The sequence below is a fragment of the Wyeomyia smithii genome, chromosome 2, assembly GCF_029784165.1.
Source record: "Wyeomyia smithii strain HCP4-BCI-WySm-NY-G18 chromosome 2, ASM2978416v1, whole genome shotgun sequence".
NCBI classification, from domain to species: domain Eukaryota; kingdom Metazoa; phylum Arthropoda; class Insecta; order Diptera; family Culicidae; genus Wyeomyia; species Wyeomyia smithii.
The window spans coordinates 39,554,992-39,574,799 of record NC_073695.1 but is presented as its reverse complement, the minus strand read 5'-3'; the positions used below and the strand labels follow the sequence as shown (position 1 = coordinate 39,574,799).

General features: G+C 43.6%; 1 protein-coding gene across 1 annotated transcript in view; it reads left to right on the top strand.

The window, feature by feature from the left end:
• Positions 1–18,409, top strand: part of LOC129721455 (titin-like) — a 46,526-nt gene extending 28,117 nt beyond the window's left edge. The window contains exons 9-18 of the mRNA XM_055674012.1: positions 3–5,531; positions 5,679–10,862; positions 11,716–11,745; positions 11,805–11,897; positions 11,958–14,741; positions 14,807–14,948; positions 15,008–16,335; positions 16,610–16,909; positions 17,014–17,319; positions 17,380–18,409. Of these exons, the coding sequence (XP_055529987.1) occupies positions 3–5,531; positions 5,679–10,862; positions 11,716–11,745; positions 11,805–11,897; positions 11,958–14,741; positions 14,807–14,948; positions 15,008–16,335; positions 16,610–16,909; positions 17,014–17,319; positions 17,380–17,564 (15,881 nt within the window). The 3' untranslated portion in view covers positions 17,565–18,409. The remainder of the gene's footprint in view (positions 1–2; positions 5,532–5,678; positions 10,863–11,715; positions 11,746–11,804; positions 11,898–11,957; positions 14,742–14,806; positions 14,949–15,007; positions 16,336–16,609; positions 16,910–17,013; positions 17,320–17,379) is intronic.
• The last annotated feature ends 1,399 nt before the right edge of the window (positions 18,410–19,808 follow it).

Here is a 19,808-nt window from a genome sequence, read left to right as displayed (position 1 = left end):
AGACTCCGTCACACCGTACAGCATACATACAGAATCAGAAGAATCAGCCATGCCATGCAAACAACCAGTTGAAACACAGAAAATCCTCAAGAAGAAACAAACACAAACACTAATACAAGAACAAGTCGAGAACATTCCTCTTGAAGATGTGTTATCGATAGAACCAATTGAAGACGAAACAATAACTCCTGAATTTACAATTGTGGGTACGAAACGAAAGGTCGTGAAGAAAAAGAGGGTTGACACTAGGACAGATAATGAAACTGTAACTGTTGAAGATGACACTGTTCAGCCATTAGTCGCCGAGTTTGTGGAGACCGAAGAACTGACTCCTTTCCCTGTTATCGAAGAACTACCAGAAGATATTCAGGTTACAGAAACTGTTACGGATAGTGGAGAGAGCAAAAAAATTGTCACAAGGAAACGCGTCGTGAAAAAGAAAACGCCCGGAAAAGAAGAGCATGTGGAAATAGTAACTGTGCAAGAAAACGATGACGCCCCAGAAACCGTTATAACAGTTACAGAACAAGAGCTGATTGAAGAACCAGAAAAGTCAAAGACAAAGCTAAAACAAAAGAAAATAAAAACCATCAAAACATCGGACCAAACCGACGCAATTCTCGAACGCCTCTTGAACTTGCAAGTGGAGAAGACGGAACTCGAACAGTACGAGAAGATTGATGTTGATGTCAAGAAAAAACCTGCAACTACACAAGAAGTTTCGGTAGAAGAACTTCCTGCCCTGGTTGTACCTATCATAACTGACTCAGGTGATGCAAGCACAAAAGTTATCAAAAAGAAGGTCATTAAAAAGAAGATCGGACCCAAAGTCGAAATAACGGAGATTATATCCACTCAGCGAGACGATGAAGAACCACAAATCACAGAAATCATCCGGGAAGAAATGGAACCTCAGGAAGCCGCGATAGAGCAAATAGTAGAAACTAGTATTCAAGATGCTCCTAGTTCCGACGTAGTAACTGAAACCAGCAAGAAGAAAGTTACGAAGAAGAAAATTTCCAAACCTGTGCCTTCTGTAATAGAACAATTTGGCGAAGAAACGGAAGAACTGCTCTTAATTCCTGCGCAACCGGAACAAACCGTCATTGAAGAAATGCCAGAGAAGATTGAAGTTTTAGAAACAGTTTCAACTGAGGGCAAACCAAAAAAGCATGTCACGAAGACGAAGATAATCAAAAAGAGAACCGGAGACAAAATCGAGGAAGTTCAGGTGGTAACAACTCAGGAAGATGACCTACCAGCGGAAACTATCGTTACACTTTCGGAAGAAGTGATTCCAGTTGAACCCGTCCTTGAGGATGTAATAAGCAGTGAACAACCTAAACCGAAAAAGAAGAAAGTTAAAACGGTTAGAAAAACAGGAGAAAGTACGGATGACATTATTGAAAGGTTGCTGAATTTGGAGGTTAAGAAAACGGAGTTAGAGGAGTACGAAAAAATCGACGTCGAATTCAGGAGACCCTCGAAGCTAGTTGAAGAGTTCGATCTAGAGCCTATTTCGGGTGCACAAGCTGTCATAGAAGAGCTACCAATGGAACATTCGTTTGTTGAATTCACCATTGCAAGTGAACAACCTACTAAAGTGGTTACTAAGAAAAAAATTATAAAGAAAAAGATTGACGATCGAATAGAGACCACCGAAGAGGTTACAGTACAGAAGGGTGATATGGCACCAGAAACATCTATAGAATTCACGGAGGAAGTTGCACCTTTGGAAATGGAATATATTCCACAAGACACGGTCGTCGTTGAAGAAGTTCCGGAGCTTCCAGTGGCAAGCAGAAAAGTCACAAAAATTAAAAGAAGGAAAGTGATGGCTAAAGAGACTACAGAGGAGCAACCTCAGGAAGAAACTGCCGAGTTAAAACTACAACCGGAGGACTCAATCGAAGTTGTTGTAGAAGAAATGCCGGAACAGGTGGAAATTATTGAACCGCTAACTGAAGAAGGAAAACCCAGAACACGGTCGAAGAAAACAAAGGTAATAAAGAAACAAACAGGCGATGTTATCGAGGAAATTCATGTCGTAACAGTGCAGGAAGACGAAAAGCCTGTTGAAACGACAATCACAGTTATGGAAGATGTCATCGAGCCTACCGCACCAGAAGAAGTTACGCTGGTAAAACCAAAGCTGAAGAAGAAAAAGATCAAGAGCGTGAAGAAGGTCACCGATGACACGGACGACATAATAGAGCGCCTTCTAAATCTGGAAGTGAAGAAAACTGAACTTGAAAAATACGAGAAGATTGATGTAGAATTCAAGCCTCGATCTCGAAAAATAGAAGAAAGTTATGTAGAGGAGTTCCCCGCAACTGTGGTCATACACCATACAGACGATGGAGCTGAAACAAAGCAAATAACCAAGAAGAAGGTCATCAAGAAAAAGATCGGCAAAAAAGAAGAGACAACGGAGCTAATCACGACACAAATCGGGGACTCTGAACCAGTAACTTCTGTGACCGTTACCGAGAAAGAGCTTTCATTCGAACAACCCGAAGAGATTATGGTTGAAGCTGCTCCGCAGGAAATGGCCGTCATTGAAGAGCTTCCTGAGGAGATTAAAGTCATAGAAATTATATCGGAGCTAGGCGAGCCCAAAAAACAGGTTACCAAAAAGAGGACGATCAAAAAGAAGATAGGAGACAAGGAAGAAAAGGTAGAGGTTGTAACTGTGCAGGAAGATAATAAGGCTCCTGAAACAACCATTACGATTATTGAAACTGAGCAGGAACCTACAGAAATACTTCCAGCTTCACCGGAAGAACAGACAATCGGTCAGCAGCCAGTTGCCGTAAAAGCCAAACCGGAGAAGAAGAAAGTAAAAGTCATCAAAACCAATGACACTGCAGATGATATTATAGAAAAACTTCTCAATCTGGAAGTAAAGAAAACAGAACTTGAAGTTTACGAACGTGTTGAGCTCGAACCAAGAAGAAAATCTAAGGATGTGCTGGAAATGGTTTTGGAACAACCAACACCATCTGTCGCCGAAATTACAGACATACAGGATATTCTCTCTAAACCGAAAACGAAAAAGAAGGTGAAAAAAGAGCTCACTGAGTCTGTTATTGAAAAACCGACTGAACCCATCGCTGAAGAACCTACCATTGAAGAAGTCACAGAGCCGGAGGTGCTCCAAAAGGTAGAATTGATTCCGACAGTTGTTGAAGATATCGCTGATCAGGAAGCTCCGTTGGATGGAACCCGCCAAACCACAATAAGGAAAAAGATAATCAAAAAGAAAACCACGAAGAGTACAGGCTCGGAGGGAGAGTCCGAAGATATTCCTGAAGAAGCTGAAGATGAGAAACATGAAAAAACATTAAATCCGTTAGAACCTGAACTACCACTTCCGGAAAAGCCGGAGGAATTATCACACGAATTTGTTGTTACGGAACTAACTTATACGGAGCCAACGAAACAAGAAGCATTGGTGGAGGAAATCTCCAAGGAGTTCTTAACCTACGAAGAAAAATCACTTAAACAAATGGAAAAGGAAACACCTCAATCGGTAGAGAGCGTGGAGCTTCGAAAAGTACCGAAGAAGGTTCGGAAAGTAAAGAAACCAGGCGAAGCAGCCGAGGATACTGAACTTGAGCGTTTACTCAATTTGGAAGTCGAAAAGACGCAGCTGGAGGAGTACGAACGAATAGAGCTCGAAGCTAAACCGAAACTGGAAAAACCCAAGCCAAAACTAGAACCAATGAAAATTGAACGCAAGGAACAGAAACCTATAAAATTGCAGATAAGTGAACCGGAAGAATTGCCACAGACGGTCAAACTAAGAAAAACCAAAGCTCCCGTTCGAAAGGAAATTGAAGAAACCATAGTTCCAAAGGTACTGCTGAAAAGTAGGATCGTTATGGTCGAATACCCTCCCAAACTACTTAAACTAGAGGTTGTTTCTTTGGATACCAAGCAAGGTACCGGCGAGCTCACTCGAACCGAAGAAGAAGAGGACAAAATTAAACTGAAAAAGATCAAGAAAATTAAAACTATCAAACGGGAGAAGCTCGAGCTCGAGCAGCTTGACCTGCCGGAGTATGAGGAGGATCAACCAGTTGAGGAAGCAGTGCCTGAAGAGAAAATGAAGTATCAGAGAAAACCCAAAGATAAACAAGAGGAAGAACAAGACGAAAAAACCTTGAAACTTGGAAAAGGAAAAATCAAACCAGATGAATCGCAGGTTGAAACAGTAACTCTGAAAAAGACACCGAGAAAACAAGCCGAGGAGCCATCCGAAGAAGAAAAGGCATCAAAGAAACCAAAGCAGCAACCTACGTCGGTGGATGACGTAAAGGAACAAAAACATGTCGCAAAGCCCACCTTCAAACCAACGGATATTCCTGATGTACAATTGGAGCTTGAAGAGTATCGACAGCCATCACCCGTTCCCGATGAACCCGAAGAAGAATCTCCTAAGAAAAAGAAACGCCCAAAGAAACCAAAAGCACCCGAAGAACCGGAAGATGTACAACGTCCCTTAGTCATGGGGAAAGGTAAAGCTCCTGATGATATTCCAGAAGACGACGTGAAGTTCAGAATACCATCTTCCAAAAAACCAACAGAAGAACCCGATACTATTACACTGAAACCAATACCCAAACCAAGCAAGGATCAAGAGAAGGATGAAAAACAAGTTGAACGAGAGCTTGCCCTTCCAGCGACCGTTGAGAAGCCAGAAGAACCTGAAGTTGAAACCGTCACCATTGAAACAAAACAGAAAAAGGTGATTAAAAAGAAGGTTCGTAAAGTATCGAAGGAAGATCAAGTCGATTCTGAGATGACAATAGAAGAACCTAAAGAAGTTTCAGCTCTGGTAGACCAACGACCCGCTGATGTAGCACTGATTAAAAAACCGGTGAAAGAACGAGAGGCATCTCTGGAAGAACCCCGTGAAATTTCACCAGTACCAAAGGAAGCTCAAATGATTGTAGAGGAAGAACCTACGGTTGTAGAGGAAAGGAAGATTGTATCTCCCGAAAGTGATCAACAAAAACAAGTTATTGTTAAAAAAGCCATCAAAAAGAAACGTAAAGATAAGGAGGAGGTGATTGAAGTCGTCACAACCCAAACCGGCGATGAGGCTCCCACGACCACGGTTACAGTAAGCGAAGTTGTCCCAGCTGTTTCGACCCTCACAGAAGAAAAGCAAGAAGAACCGACTAGAGTGCGAGTGAAAGAGGTGGAGGTACCGAGTAAACAGGACGACCTTGATGACATTATTGAGCGATTGCTCAATCAAGAGGTCACCAAAACCGAGCTGGAAAAGTATGAAAAGTTTGAGTTCGAAAAAGTCCCTACATCGGAACAACCCGAAGAAAGCACAACGGTGGAAGCCGTTCCCAAGTCCAAAATAATCAAGAAGACAAAACAAGTAAAACTGCATGAAACCATTTCATTACTAGAGACACCAACAGATACTTCAGAAACCCTAGAACCCACGCCCATTGAGGCACAAACACCAGACACTATACACACATCCATCACTGAAGAAAAACTGAGAATTAGTAAGTATTACGAGTAGCACACTCCTATGAGATAACCGACTGTTAACTGAATATTGTATGCATAACATATTTTGAGATTTAGTAGAATAATCGCATGAACTCCATATTCCAGACTGGAAAGTAATCTGTTCTATTATTTACAAACAGGCGCAGATACCATCGAAATCAGGGAGGAGGAGCATGAGACGAAGGAGCTGTTCACAGAGGCACCCGCAGCGGAGGAGCTAGCACCAGTGGAGATTCAACAGCGAGCTGCCGAGAGCCCAGTGGTTAGACGAAAACCATTGCTGGAAGCTGCACCACGGGAAGAAACTCTATACCAACCTGCAGAGGAAGTATCCGAAGTAAATTTAATTTCAGGAGATGAAGTGCAAGCTTCTGTTGAAGAAACCCCTAAGAAAGCAACTGAAAAGCCAGTTGTTAGCAAGCCACTTCTGGAGGCAGCTCCTAAGGAAGAAATATTCGAGCAGACATTGGAAGAAATCGACGAAACTGCGACAGTGAAATTCGATGGAGTTCAGCTTGCCGCAACCGACGTCCTTCGCCAAGCTACTGAAATTCCACAAGTTCAGGCTAAGCCACTGTTGGAGGCAGCTCCCATTGAGGAACATATAGATATCTCTGCAGAAGAAGTCGACACAGTCTCTTCGCTGTCCCTTAAAGAGGAATTTGTTGCTCCGACAGACATCCTGAGCCAGGTAACCGAGATGCCAATGGTCACCAAACCGCTTCTGGAAGCGGCTCCAGTTGAAGGTCAGGTAGACATTTTAGCAGAGGAAGCCGATACGGTCACTTCCCTATCGTTAGATGAAGAATTTGCTGCTCCCATAGATATACTAGATCGAGTAACGGAAAAACCAAAGATCGCTCCCAAACCTATTATTGCTGCAGCTCCAGCAGAAAGTTCGATCGATCAAAAACCCGAAGAGACTGAAGCGGTTGCACCCTTAGCTCCCGAGCAAATACAAATCGCTCCGAGCGAAGAAATCTTAGCTGCCCCAGCCGATCAAGCTATGGTTGCCCCGGAAGTTGCCGTACAAGTTGCACCTGAACCTACCAAAAAGACAAAAAAAATCACGAAAGTCAAGAAGGTGAAACAGTCCGTAGAAGATGACGAAGAACTACAACGTCTGCTGAATTTGGAGATAGAGAAAACCCAGCTGGAAGTATACGAAAAAACCGAACTTGAAGCCAGGGAGAAGTTGAAGCCAGAAAAGGGTGAGCCTGTCAAATTAGAACCTATCAAGATAGAACGAAAAGAACAAAAACCCATCAAACTTGAAATCACAGACACACCAGAACCACAGACAGTAAAACTGCGTAAAACTGTACTGCCAGAGAAGAAAGAAATCGAAGAGGTCACTGTTCCGAAAGTTTTGCTTAAGAGTAGGATTGAACAGGTCGAGTATCCACCGGAGGCTCAAAAGCCAAAGATCGTCGACCTGAAGACCAAGCGTGGCGTTGGCGAGCTTACCAGGACCGAAGAAGAGGACGAAGAGCATTGGATTAAGAAAATCAAGAAGGTTAAGGTAATTAAGAAAGAAAAACCGGAACTCGAAACACTTGACATCGAGAAGTACGAAAAAGAACCAGTAGTCAAAGAAGAAGTCGAAGAAGAAAAACCCAAATATCAGCGACAGGTGAAAGAAAAACCCGTAGAAGAAACAGAAGATAGAACACTAGTGTTAGGTAAGGGTAAGCTAAAGAAGGACGAAGACGAAACTGAAGAGGTTAAATTGAAGAAAACACCAGTGAGGCCGAAAGAAGAGGAACAGGTAGAAGAAAAACCGAAGAAAAAGAAAGAAGAAAAACCAACTGTTGTAGAGGAGGTGAAGAAACAGAAACACGTAGAGAAGCCTACTTTCACACCCACCGAAATACCAGACGTCGAAACTGAGCTCGAACCGTACGAAAAACCGCCAGCTGAACCAAAGAAGAAACCAGTCGAGAAACCCGAGAAACCAAAAATACCCAAGGAACCTAAAAAACCGGAAACTCCAGAAGAACCGGAACATAAAATTATACCTGGCAAAGGAAAGCTTCCCGAAGCAGAACCAGAACCGGAAGTGAAATTCCGTATCCCGGTAGGTAAAAAAACGGAGGAAGTGCCAGAAGAGATCAAACTCAAACCATTCAAGAAGCCATTCCCAGAGAAAGAATTGCCAGAGCGCGATGCTGATCGAGAAATGGCATTACCAAAACCGAAAGACTATCCGGAGGAACCCGAAGCTGAAATCACAATAAAGAAGAAAAAGAAAAAGATACCGAAGGAACCCGAGGTTCCAGTTCCGGTTGAAGAAATCCTTCCGGAAACTCCCAAAGAAGAAGAACTCATAACAGAGATACCACTTCCTAAGGAGCAACCGAAAATTGAAGAGCCACTACCTGTGCAGGAAGTTAAAAAGCCTAAAGTATTGCCAATCGAAACACCACTGGAGATGGTTGTACCAAAACCGGTTGAAGAGATTACGGAAGAACTACCCGAAAAGTTTGCTGTTCCAGAGAAACCAACCGAGGTCGAAGTGGAGAAACTGCAGGAACCACAGATTTCCCAACCTGAGGTATTGGAAATAAAGGAGGACAAGAAGAAGGTTAAAAAGATTAAAAAACCAAAAGCCAAACCGGAGGAGGACGACGAGTTGGAACGTCTTTTGAATTTGGAAGTTGAAAAGACTGCACTCGAGACGTATGAGAAAGTTGATCTTGAACCACGTCAGAAGGTTAAGGTAACTCCGGAAGTCAAACCAATTGAAGCACCACAACCTGAAGAGGCTAAAGTGAAAGAAATACCTAAACCAGAGCCAATTGTAAGGAAGGCAGAGATTGTTGCGCAGGCTCCAGTCTCCGAACAGGAAACTAAGGAACAAATTCAAGAGAAACCACTTCTGGAGGAAGCTCTACCAAGTTTGGTGAAACCAGAATTGGTTAGCGTGAGCGAGGAAGCTCCAATCGAAATAAAACAGGATGTCCCAGTAGAGGAAGACAAACCAGCTATTCCAGTCCAGCCTGAACCTGAACAGAAGAAGCCCGAGGAAAAGAAAGGTAAAAAGACAGTTATCAAAAAACCCAAGAAAGCATCCATCGAAGATGATGAACAGCTGCAAAAACTGCTCAATCTGGAAATCGAGAAAACTGAACTGGAAAAGTATGAGAAGGTAGAGCTAGATATTACGAAAAAACCAAAGCAGGTAGAGCCAGAGCCGATAGAGGTCAAACCCGCAAAACCGGTGGTGGAAGAAGTTCCCGAAGAGGTTGTGGTTAAACCCAAACCTAAACCGAAGGTATCCGAACCAGTTGAAGAGGAGGTTGAGGTCGATTTCAAGATCACAAAGAAACCCCGTTTGCCAGAGCAGCCACAAGAAGTCGAAGAACAGATTACACTGAAACCGACTCCGCAAAAGCCAGAAGAAACTGTCTCAGTAGAAAGAATTATTAAAATTGAGGTCGAACGTTCTGAACCGGTTACTATCGAACCAGTCATAGAAGAGGCTGATGAGATCACAATACAGAGGGAAGAAATCCCAACGATTGAACCATTGATTGAAGAACCGGTGGATGAGTTCGTCGTTCCAGAAGATGTGGTTCCGATTCAACCCATTGAGGAAGAAATTTCCGATGCACAACCGTTGATTGAGGATGCCGTAATAGAGATTCCGTCCGAAGAAATACCTACACCAATCGAATCTGTACCAATTGAACCAATCGTAGACAGCGCTCCGGTTGAAATACTGCGTAAGGTTTCACTAAAACCAGTTCCGCAGCCTGTCACGGTGGAGGAAGAGAAGCCCAAAGCAAAACCGAAAAAGAAGGTGGTTGTGAAAAAGAAAAAGGCCAGCTTGGAAGATGACGCTGAGTTGCAGAGGCTATTAAATTTGGAAATCGAAAAAACTGAGCTGGAACAGTACGAGAAGATCGATGTTGAGCTTCGCAAGAGGGAAAAAGTTAAGGTGGTCGAGCAACCAAAGCCACAGCAAGCGACCACATCTACTGTCGAAGTAGAAGAAGTAGTACAGCTTAAACCTAGAAAGCCAAGCGTGAAGCCACAGGTTGAAACAATTGAAGAAACAGAAGTTGCCTTCAAACTGAAGCCCAAGAAGAAACCGGAACCGGAAGAAGTGGTACAGGACGCAACAGTCACGCTGAGAAAAGAGAAACCAAAAGTGGTTGACGAAACTGCCGTCGAAGAAGTTGTTATTCTCAAGCCAGCCGCTCCGAAACCCGAGGAGGTTGAAGACGTAGAAGAAGTTATACGACTCAAGGCTAAGCCCCAAGAATATGTTACTGACGAAGCTGAGGCATCACTGGAGATTGTCAGGGAGATACCGCAGGAAGAAGAAATTCCAGAACCTGTTCAGAAGGTGGAAAAACCGAAGAAAAAAGTGGTTAAGAAGAAGAAGGAGGATGACGTGGACGAAATCACTAAAAAGTTGCTGGAGGTGGATGTACCAAAGACTGAGCTGGAGAAATATGAAAAGGTGGACCTTGAGTTGCCGAAAAAACCTAAAGAGACGGTACAGGACGTAGTAGTGGCAAAACGTAAACCAAAACCTACAGTACAAGAAGAGGAGGAAGAAGTCACACAAAGCTTGAAGCTTCGCAAAAAGCCAGAACTAGCACCAGAGCCAGAGGAAGCTAAAGCTACCTTCAAAGTACCGAAAAAGCCGAAGCCCGAACCAGAAAAACCGGAGGATGTTGCAGCGTCACTCACGATTACCAAGGAGAAGGAAGTTGAACCGGCAAAGGAAGAAATCACGGAACATGTGGTCATTCGGAAGCAACGGCCTCGTCCAAAACCGGCATTCCGCAGGGAAGTTCTGGACGAAGAAGAAGTGAGAATCAAGAAGATCAAAAAGATTCGTCAACCTCGACCAGTCTTCAAAGATGTTGAACCAGAGACGGTTACCTTCCAGCCGAAACGAACAAAACACATCGAGGATATTGAACAGGAGTTCAAGATACAGCTGGACTCGTACGCTAGGGAGGAAATTTCTATGACAGGACGGGTCAAATTGCCAGCTCCGTACAGCTATGGGGAAGAAACTGGGGAAGCACACATCACCATCATCAAAGAAGTGAACGAGGATGATGAAGTGGTGTACGAAGTCATTTACGACGATAGTGAGGTTAGCGACGAGTATGATAGGTACGACGAAATCACTGAAAATGTAGTCCTGGAGCTTCGCAAACGCCGTCAAAAGCTTGAGGGTCTCATCGTACAACACGAGGAGGAGATTTCCCTTGATCTTCACCAACGAAAACAACAAGTCACACACGAAGAAGAATCATTCACACTGAAACAACAAAAGAAGTCTTTGCCAACGTACTCCGAAGGTTTTTATCGAATTTCAATATTTTTTTCTAGCATCTGGCCTGATGTTCTTTTTGCCAATAACAGATTTTCAAGGAGTTTTTGGTTTAAACAGATTAACACACGATACTCTCCGATCTATCACTTTATTTTTAATGCATTTTTTTTAAACAATTCAATACTTACCAACACAAAAAAAAAACAAATCAAAACTTGAGCATATTAAAACAAAAACGCTTCAACATTGCTGAATGCTGGAACGACATAACCGGAACATCAAGGTGTCCGCAACCTCTGCGAAGTTTGCTCACTTTCCACTCTTCTATATCTGTCCCCAAAATTCTTTCAGCTTTCCACCGAGCGCTGTAAATATGGGCAAATCTAATATTTTATAGCAGAACAATTCTTTTAAGCAAATAATCAGAAGGACCACGAAAACATATTTCCTTCCGATCAGCTACCACGCTCCTCCTGATGGTTTGCACTACTGTAAATATCGTCAACTCTTCCGTTGCTAATTTCTTTCCGATTTTTCCTCCAACTGACACAACTTTACTCCTTCTTTTAAGTAGTCTAACGTTGCCGAGCTATATTTTACCGGTTCAACTGCGGACAGCAAACCACTCTGAAACGGTCGGTTACGTTAGTCTAACGGTTTCATTTCTTCTCTCTGATTTTGAATGCGTTTGTTCTCTTTCACTTACTCTGTACTCTTTTGATTCTATCTATAGCTCCAAAAATAACATTTCACAGTTTTCCAGACTATACTACCAAAAAACGAGTTCGATTTTTTACAGTGTCGCAGCTTGAAGTATCGATGGAACATTTTCTAATGTTTATTTTTTCTTTATCCATTCCAAAACTAAAATTTTGCAGAAACTGCTTCTCTTAAAATTGTTCGGGAAGGTAAGTCAACCGCTAATGACAATTGCAGTACATATTGATTTATTTTCTGTTGTTTACAGAGGATGCCAGCGAGATGTATTGCATCCAATCGGTGGAAGCAGAAAACGAAGAAGCTCTCCATTTGGTGGAAGGTGAAAAACTCTACGTCATCGGTAGGTTTTTAGTTAACTGTTTTACTTAAAAGAAACTGATGAACTTATTGTGAATTTCAGACCGCAGTAATCCCGAGTGGTGGTATGTCAAGCGTTCGTGGTGCGAAGAACGTGGCTTTGTACGTCGTGACTTGCTAATGGACGCTGTAACTTATCCGCAGTACGTGCAGAAAACTCTGAACGAGAAGATTGACAAACTGCCGATATTCGAAGCGCCAGGACCTAATGAGAAGCCACAAGCTCCGAAGATCGTTAAAAAGTTGCAGCCTATAACCACACAGGATAACTATACCGTGCAGTTCGAGTGCAAAGTGGAAGGTTACCCACGGCCGCAGATCACCTGGTTCCGGCAAACAGCGGTTATCAAGTCATCTCAAGACTTCCATATCTACTACGATGATGACAATGTGGCCACGCTTATCATACGTGAAGTATTCCCCGAGGATACTGGAATGTTCACTTGTGTTGCCAAAAACATTGCAGGTTTTGCTGCTAGCTCTACTGAGCTGACCGTGGATTCCTTCACGTCTGACCTCGGCTCAGAGTTGGCTACACTCTCGCGTAAGAGCATGTCCCGTGAATCATCGCTGGCCGACATTTTGGAAGGTATTCCACCGACCTTCTCGCGCAAGCCTAAAGCTCAATATGTCGATGCCGGTTCGAACGTCTTGCTCGAATGTCGATTGGTTGCTGTTCCTGAACCGGATATTCAATGGTTCTACAACGGAGTGGAAATCACCAACAAGGACAACATCCAGGTAGTAGTTGAATCTGATATGCACATGTATTGCACAGTTGTCCAGATTAAGAACATCGAGAAGTATCAAGAAGGTTCGTACCAAGTTGTTGCCCGTAATCGTGAAGGTGAATCGTCATTGGATATAACTGTTAAGGTAAAGACCGGTGTCCAAGAGCCCCCACAAGTTCTAGAACCGCTCAAGAGTATGAGTATTCGCCAAGGAGAAACCGTCATGCTAACCACGCAAATTGTTGGCAATCCAACACCCGAGGTCAAATGGTTCAAAAACGGAGAGGTTCTCAAGGTACCCACTCAAGTTGACAAGAACTTGTACAGCGTCACGCTACTATCACCAACTCACGAGAATGCCGGTGAATACACGGTCAAAGCTAAGAATCCCGCAGGCACGGTAGAGACTACCGCGTTCCTAACAGTTGACGAGTCCAACGTAGGTAATCCACAAGCCCCACTGTTTTTGGAGCGATTTGAGGAGCAAAGTGTTCTCCAGGGTAGCACCATTAAGCTTCCCGCTAAGGTTTCCGGAAACCCAGTGCCGGAGATTCTCTGGCTACGCAACAACAACACCCTGTTACCGTCGAAGAAGGTCAAACAGGCATACGATGGTCAGAACATTGAGTTAACGATCGCAAATGCCGATTCCGAGCAAGATTCAGGCAACTACAAGTGCATCGCTTCCAACACGGTCGGTAAAGCTTCTCATGGTGCCCGCGTAACGGTCGAAGTCGATAAGGTTACGTTCGTAAAGAAACTGAAGAAGAGCATCACCGTAGAGGAGAGTAAATCGGTCACGATGGAGTGCGAAACATCGCATACCGTGTCAACGAAATGGTTCCACAACGGAAAAGAGATGAGCGGTATGGATCATCGTGTAATCGCTCAGGAAGGTAAGGTTCACAAGGTGGTTATCAAAAACCCAACCATCAAAGACAGCGGTACGTACAAGTGCACGGTGAAGGATCAAGTTACGGAATGCAGCTTGAAGGTACTGGAAGCCAAGCCGGAGTTCTTGCGTAAGCTTGAAGATGTCGAAACGAAGGAGAAGCAGGATGCTATTCTGGAAGTGGAAATTACTTCAGAAACGGCTGATGTTGTGTGGTACAAGGAGGGCAAAAAGATTGAGGAGAAAACGAACAAATACGAGTTCAGCAAGAAAGGAAAATCTCGAACCCTGTTGGTGCGAAGTACCTCTGTACACGATGAGGGCGAGTACACTTGCACTTTGGCCGATCAAGAGTGCTCAGCAGAGGTGATCGTTATTGAGCTTCCACCGGAAATCATAACTCCGCTGAGAGACGTAACTGTTGCTCGAGGAGAGAATGCTATCTTCGAGATCGAATTAACGAAAGGGGATGCGTTGGTACGGTGGTATCGAAACGACACGGAACTGTCGTTCAATGGTCACTATCAATTGACGATAGACGGTAAGCGACAAACCCTCAAGATCACTAAAACCGTCGACGAAGATGCCGGGGTTTATAGGTGCGTCGTTGGGGATCAACTATCCACCGCCCGCTTGAAGGTCGAAAAACCGCTAGTTGACTTCGTCAAGCGGTTACCGGATGTTACCATCACGACCAAGGATACCGATGCCGTCTTCGTCGTCGAACTTTCCGAATCTGCAGAAGTGACCTGGTACAAGAACAGCAAGCAAATTAAAGCGTCCAGTAAATACGAATTGGTTAGCGACAAAATCATTCGGAAGCTTGTCGTTAGGAACGTAAACGAGGAAGACGAAGCGGAGTACACATGCACAATCGCCAATGTGAAGACCTCGTCCACACTGAAGGTGGAGATCATCAAGGTTGCACCTACCATCTTCGACGATGGCTCGCGCGTGTTTACCATCCGCAAGGAAGAGGATGTTACTTTCAACGTTAAGTTCAACGCAACACCGAAGCCCGATGCTGACTGGTATGTTAATGAAAAGCTAATTATTCCATCGCCACGATTTGTACCCAAGGTTACCGAAGAAACTGCCAGTTTGACGATCAAGCGGGTTGTCGAAACGGATGCCGGCGATTACACCGTGCGATTTGCGAACGAATGTGGCGACGCAAGTGCCTCCTTTACGCTTATTGTGAAGAGTAAGTGTTCTCTGATTTAGTTATAGAGAAATGATTCAAGCGAGTGTTTTTTTTTTTCACTACAGGATTACCGGGTGCCCCTGAAGCACCGGAAGCAACACGAATTACCGACGACTCCATCACCCTGTTCTGGAAGTCACCTGAAGATAACGGAAACAGTACAATCACCGAATACATTCTGGAGTTCCAGGAGAAGAATAAGAAAAAGTAAGCTTTCTTGAATTATTGTTCACAGTTTTCACTAATATTTTAATATTTTTTTGTAGATGGACAGAGATAACCAGCATCACCGAAACGACGACTACGGTTACCAAACTAACGAAGAATTCCGAATACACATTCCGTGTTACAGCGATGAACGAAATGGGCAAAGGCCCTGCGTCACCCAACTCGCCCTACTACAAAATCGCTGCTCCCATTCAGAAAGAAGCACCTGTGGTTAGCGAACATCTGAAGGACATACACATCGGACTGAACCAAACCGTAACCCTGACCTGTATCGTGAATGGTGTCCCCACACCGGACATCACTTGGTACCACAATGGAAAGGTACTGGAGGAGAAGACCATGACCTACGAAAATGGTGCCGCTAAATACGTTATCAGCAAAACGACCACAGAAATCAGTGCCACTTACGTTTGCAAAGCGACGAACGAAGTCGGTAGCGTTGAGAGCAGTTGCAAAGTGGTGATCGAAGAAAAGCCTACTGTCACTGTCGAGAAGAAACAAATCGTACAGAAGCTACGCGTTGGAGACGAATGGACCGTGGTTGCCAACTTCGATGGTTACCCAGTACCCGAAATCACCTGGTATCGTGAAGATGAGATAATCAAGTCTACTGCAGAACACACCATTACAACCACTGCCAAAAGCTCCACGATCGTCATCGCAAGCTTAGACCGATCGGACAGCGGAAAATACCTGGTCGAAGCAAGCAATTCTGCTGGGTCGGCTAGCGTAGAGCTACAGTTGAAGGTAATCGATAAACCCAGCAAACCGGAAGGACCTATTGTCGTGAAAGAACTCAACCCCGAAGCTGTAGTCATCGAATGGAAACCTCCAGCGGACGATGGCGGCCTGGAGATCTCACAGTACTCGATTGAGAAGTGCGATGACACCAACAAGAATGCATGGATTAAGGTCGCAGATGTTCAGAAGAACATCAGTTCCTATTGCATCCAGAAGCTGCTGGACTCGACTCAATATCATTTCCGTGTTATTGCCCAAAATCCGATTGGTTGCTCTGAACCATTGGAGAGCGCCACCGTCACTGTTAAACAGGTGCAAAATGCTCCTTCACCACCCCGAGGCCCCATCGAAACGTCAGGAATGACGACCAATTCGTTTACGCTGATGTGGCAACAGTCGGAGCACAACGGTGGCAGCAAGATTCTCGAGTACATAGTGGAAATTAAGGAGTCTAAAAAGAAGGTGTGGAAAGTCATCGGAAGCACCAGTGCCAGCGAAACTTCTCTGCTCATTGAAAACCTGAGTGCAAATCGGGCATACGATTTCAGGATCGCCGCGAAGAACAAAATCGGAACCAGCGAGCCACTACTGACGGAGGAATCGATTGTCGCCGGCAAAGAAATCAGTAAGTGTTCAGCCTACAACTATCCAATGCTACTAACGCTTGAGTCCCTACGTGCTAAACTAAACTGTCGTCATGTTGAGCCATTCAAAGACTTCTCTTACGGTCACCATTCACAACATCTTTATTACAGCATTTTATTCAAAAATATTCCCACTCTTAACATTTCACAATCCAAGCTGACTAGCAGCTCTGCGCGCTCTGCAATCTAGAACCACCGATGAACCAATTTTGATTAACTCACTCATACATTTGCACACGCACACACTCCCAATAGCACCTCCGTCGGCGCCACGCAACTTGCGTATCGTCAACGTGACCAGCAAGAGCGTGAAGCTCGAATGGCTGCAGCCGGAAACGAACGGTGGCTCGGAAGTTACCGGCTACGTGGTCGAAAAACGGCTTTCCACTGCCCAGCAGTGGACCAAGATCAAAACCCTGGACGCCAGCAGTCTCAGCTACTGCGTCGACAATCTCAAAGAAAAGTCTGAACTGCTATTCCGAGTATCCGCCGAGAATGCGATCGGTCTAAGTTCACCCGCAACCTCGGAAACTGTGACATTGAAATCACATGCCAGTAAGATTCTTCTTCCAATAGATGTTATCTGTAACAAAGAACTTTTTTCTTGACAAGTTTAACTAACTTTTCTCGAAATGTTTATAATTTTCCCTCTCCTACAGCTGTACCTTCACCACCCACTGGACCCCTTGAGATACGCTATCTGGGACCGAACATCAACATTGCCGAATGGGGTATTCCCGAGTCCGATGGAGGTGCGCCATTGGAAGGGTACAACATCGCCATTCGAAACATCAAGAAAACGATGTGGATGGAGGTTGGTCGCGTGGACGCGGATTGCCAATCGTTCAACATCAAAGATCTTGGGGAAGACGAGGAGTATTTGATTCGAATAATGGCCCGTAATGAAGTCGGTTGCAGTGACCCGCTGGAGTCGGACGAACCCTACAAGGTCCAACCGGGTGAAGGTGAGCTCTTGCTACTTAAAAACTTTGAAAAAGTTATACTATTTAACAAATCATTCGCAGTCCCCGAAGACATTCACGATGAAACGACACGTGACTTCTCGGAACCCACCGGCACGAATACCTCGTCCTGGCTAAGGGAACACAACATGACTGCGGACATTCACAGCTACGCCAGGCACAAGCTGCTCCGAAGAAGAGAGTACTTCTTCAAACTGTGGTTCAACGCGAAAAACCTGTTCTCGTAAATGTTCGACATATTTCCTGTTTAAAACTAGCTCAAGATAACTTATATTACTACGTAAATGAAAGCTGTACATTCAAGGACGCTCAAACTGTCCTCACAACCGATATATCTAACTTTAGCTCAAATGAGACGAAACTGATTAGCCGGATATGTTGACTTCAATTATTTTATATACAAGTTGCGATTTTCGAGTGTTTGGTTTGACTATGTATGTAAATGTTATCCTAAACCGAAAAACGCCAACCAATGGAATCGCACAAAACTGACTCACACGAATACGATTTGTTTCATATAACTGTGATACAAGAAGAGAACGGTCAAAACAAAAACGTAGACAGCAAAAGCGAAACTGTAAACAAATAAAAAAAAACGAAAGAGTTTTACACAAAACAAATCGAACGGACAGCATATCCCAAAGACGGTTTGCTGGTCTAACCCCCGAGATATTCCTACTAGATAGCGAGAATTAAAAGAACTACCCAACAATTTATACACACTCACGCATATTAGCTAGAGAAAAATGTTGTTATGTTATCAATGTGAAAAATGGTTTGATTTATAAATACTACTTGTTACTATCAGCAGGCGAAAAGCCCCAGCAGCGGATCCTTCGTCGCAGGGAGACAGCTAATATAGGTGCGTATATTAGTCGGAAACCGGGAAGGATCTGCTGCCGAGCGCGCGCTGTACCGCACGAGATTTACAAAAATAAAACATTGTATGTACTTTGATTTATATCATTTTGAAAAAATATATGAAACGAAACTATTTTGTTTTGATTACCAGAAGTGTGTTTAGTAAACTGTAAAATATACTCGAAGTAAATACAAAAATGATTCATTTTAAGCAGTCTTTCACTGGTTTCCGAAGATTTATATATCAATAAACTCAATGTCCATTTTTTGTTTAGTAACAGCTTGAAGATTGACTGTTCGAATTGTGAACCCCTTTCCTGAACTCGTTACCAATTTGTGATTTCTGCTATCATGAAACGACAATTCACAAATTCTATTGATGCGAAATGGAATCAGAACAAAGGTTTTCTTTGTGAAAAAAGACCCTATTGTGGACATCCATCTCTGTTCAGCAACCAACCTCTGGGAAGTGCAGACTAGAATACGAGTGACCTTAGCGAAGATCGGGTAACCAACCCCCGGTGGAAACTTTGGTCGTAGCTGACTATTAAGGGGGGTCATACACGGCTGTCTCACCGTGGTAGGGGGGCGTACAACAGCATCTAACCCGGATCGGGCGTCTAAAGTATGAAATGCGGTGCATTGCCAACTATATCTAAGACGACAGTCCCGTCGCAAGGCTAGGTATCGCAGCTTTAGTAAGGTCGCATATCGAATCTAAGCTACTACGAACAGTCGAAATAATAATGAACATCCAACTAGTCAGTGCGTCTTGAACTGTTCTACAGATCAGACGTTTTTTCGGTTGCTTGTGGACTGGTCTTTGACTGCCTATAGCTTCAAAGTTTGTGTTTTGTCAGTGTGTCTTTTAAAGACTACCTGAAAGTTATTTACCATCAGTCTTTCTCAAGACTACCTACTTTTGAATTTAACATTTGTTTTAACTTTTTTCGTATCACCTGAAATGGCTGGACGGAAAAAGAAACCTCGCATCGCTGCGGGGAGGAAAAGAGAGGCATCTCTTTCTGACACTTCGAGTGTCTGTAGTGACAATCCTTTTGATATTTTGCTTGAGCATGAAGCTGGTGAAATGGAAGTTACCAATAATGAAACTATACAAAATATAAAATCTTTAAAAAAGGAGAAAGTTCCACCTATTGTGGTAACTATTTCTTCTGAATTTAATATATTCAAAAGGGAACTTTCAACGTTTGTTTCTGACGTTAAAGTTACCTATCAAATTGGCCGTAGAGGTGAATGTCGCTTATTAGCCGACTCAGTAAAGGGTCGTGATCGTCTTGTTCAGTATTTAACTGACAAGATGTACAAATTTTTTACATATGACACCAAGAACGCCAAGCCGTTCAAGGTTGTCTTGAAAGGTCTCACCAACGATCAAACCGTTGATGAGATCAAACTTACTTTAACAGAATTACTTGGCATAGCCCCTACCCAAGTAATTCTAATGAAACAAAAATCACGAGGCGAAAACAGTTAGAGAACTGGAATTTCCCTTGTTAATTATTTAATTCATTTTAACCGCAATGAGGTTAACAACTTGAAATTTTTTGAAAAAGCACATGCTTTGTATAATGTGCGTGTAAAGTGGG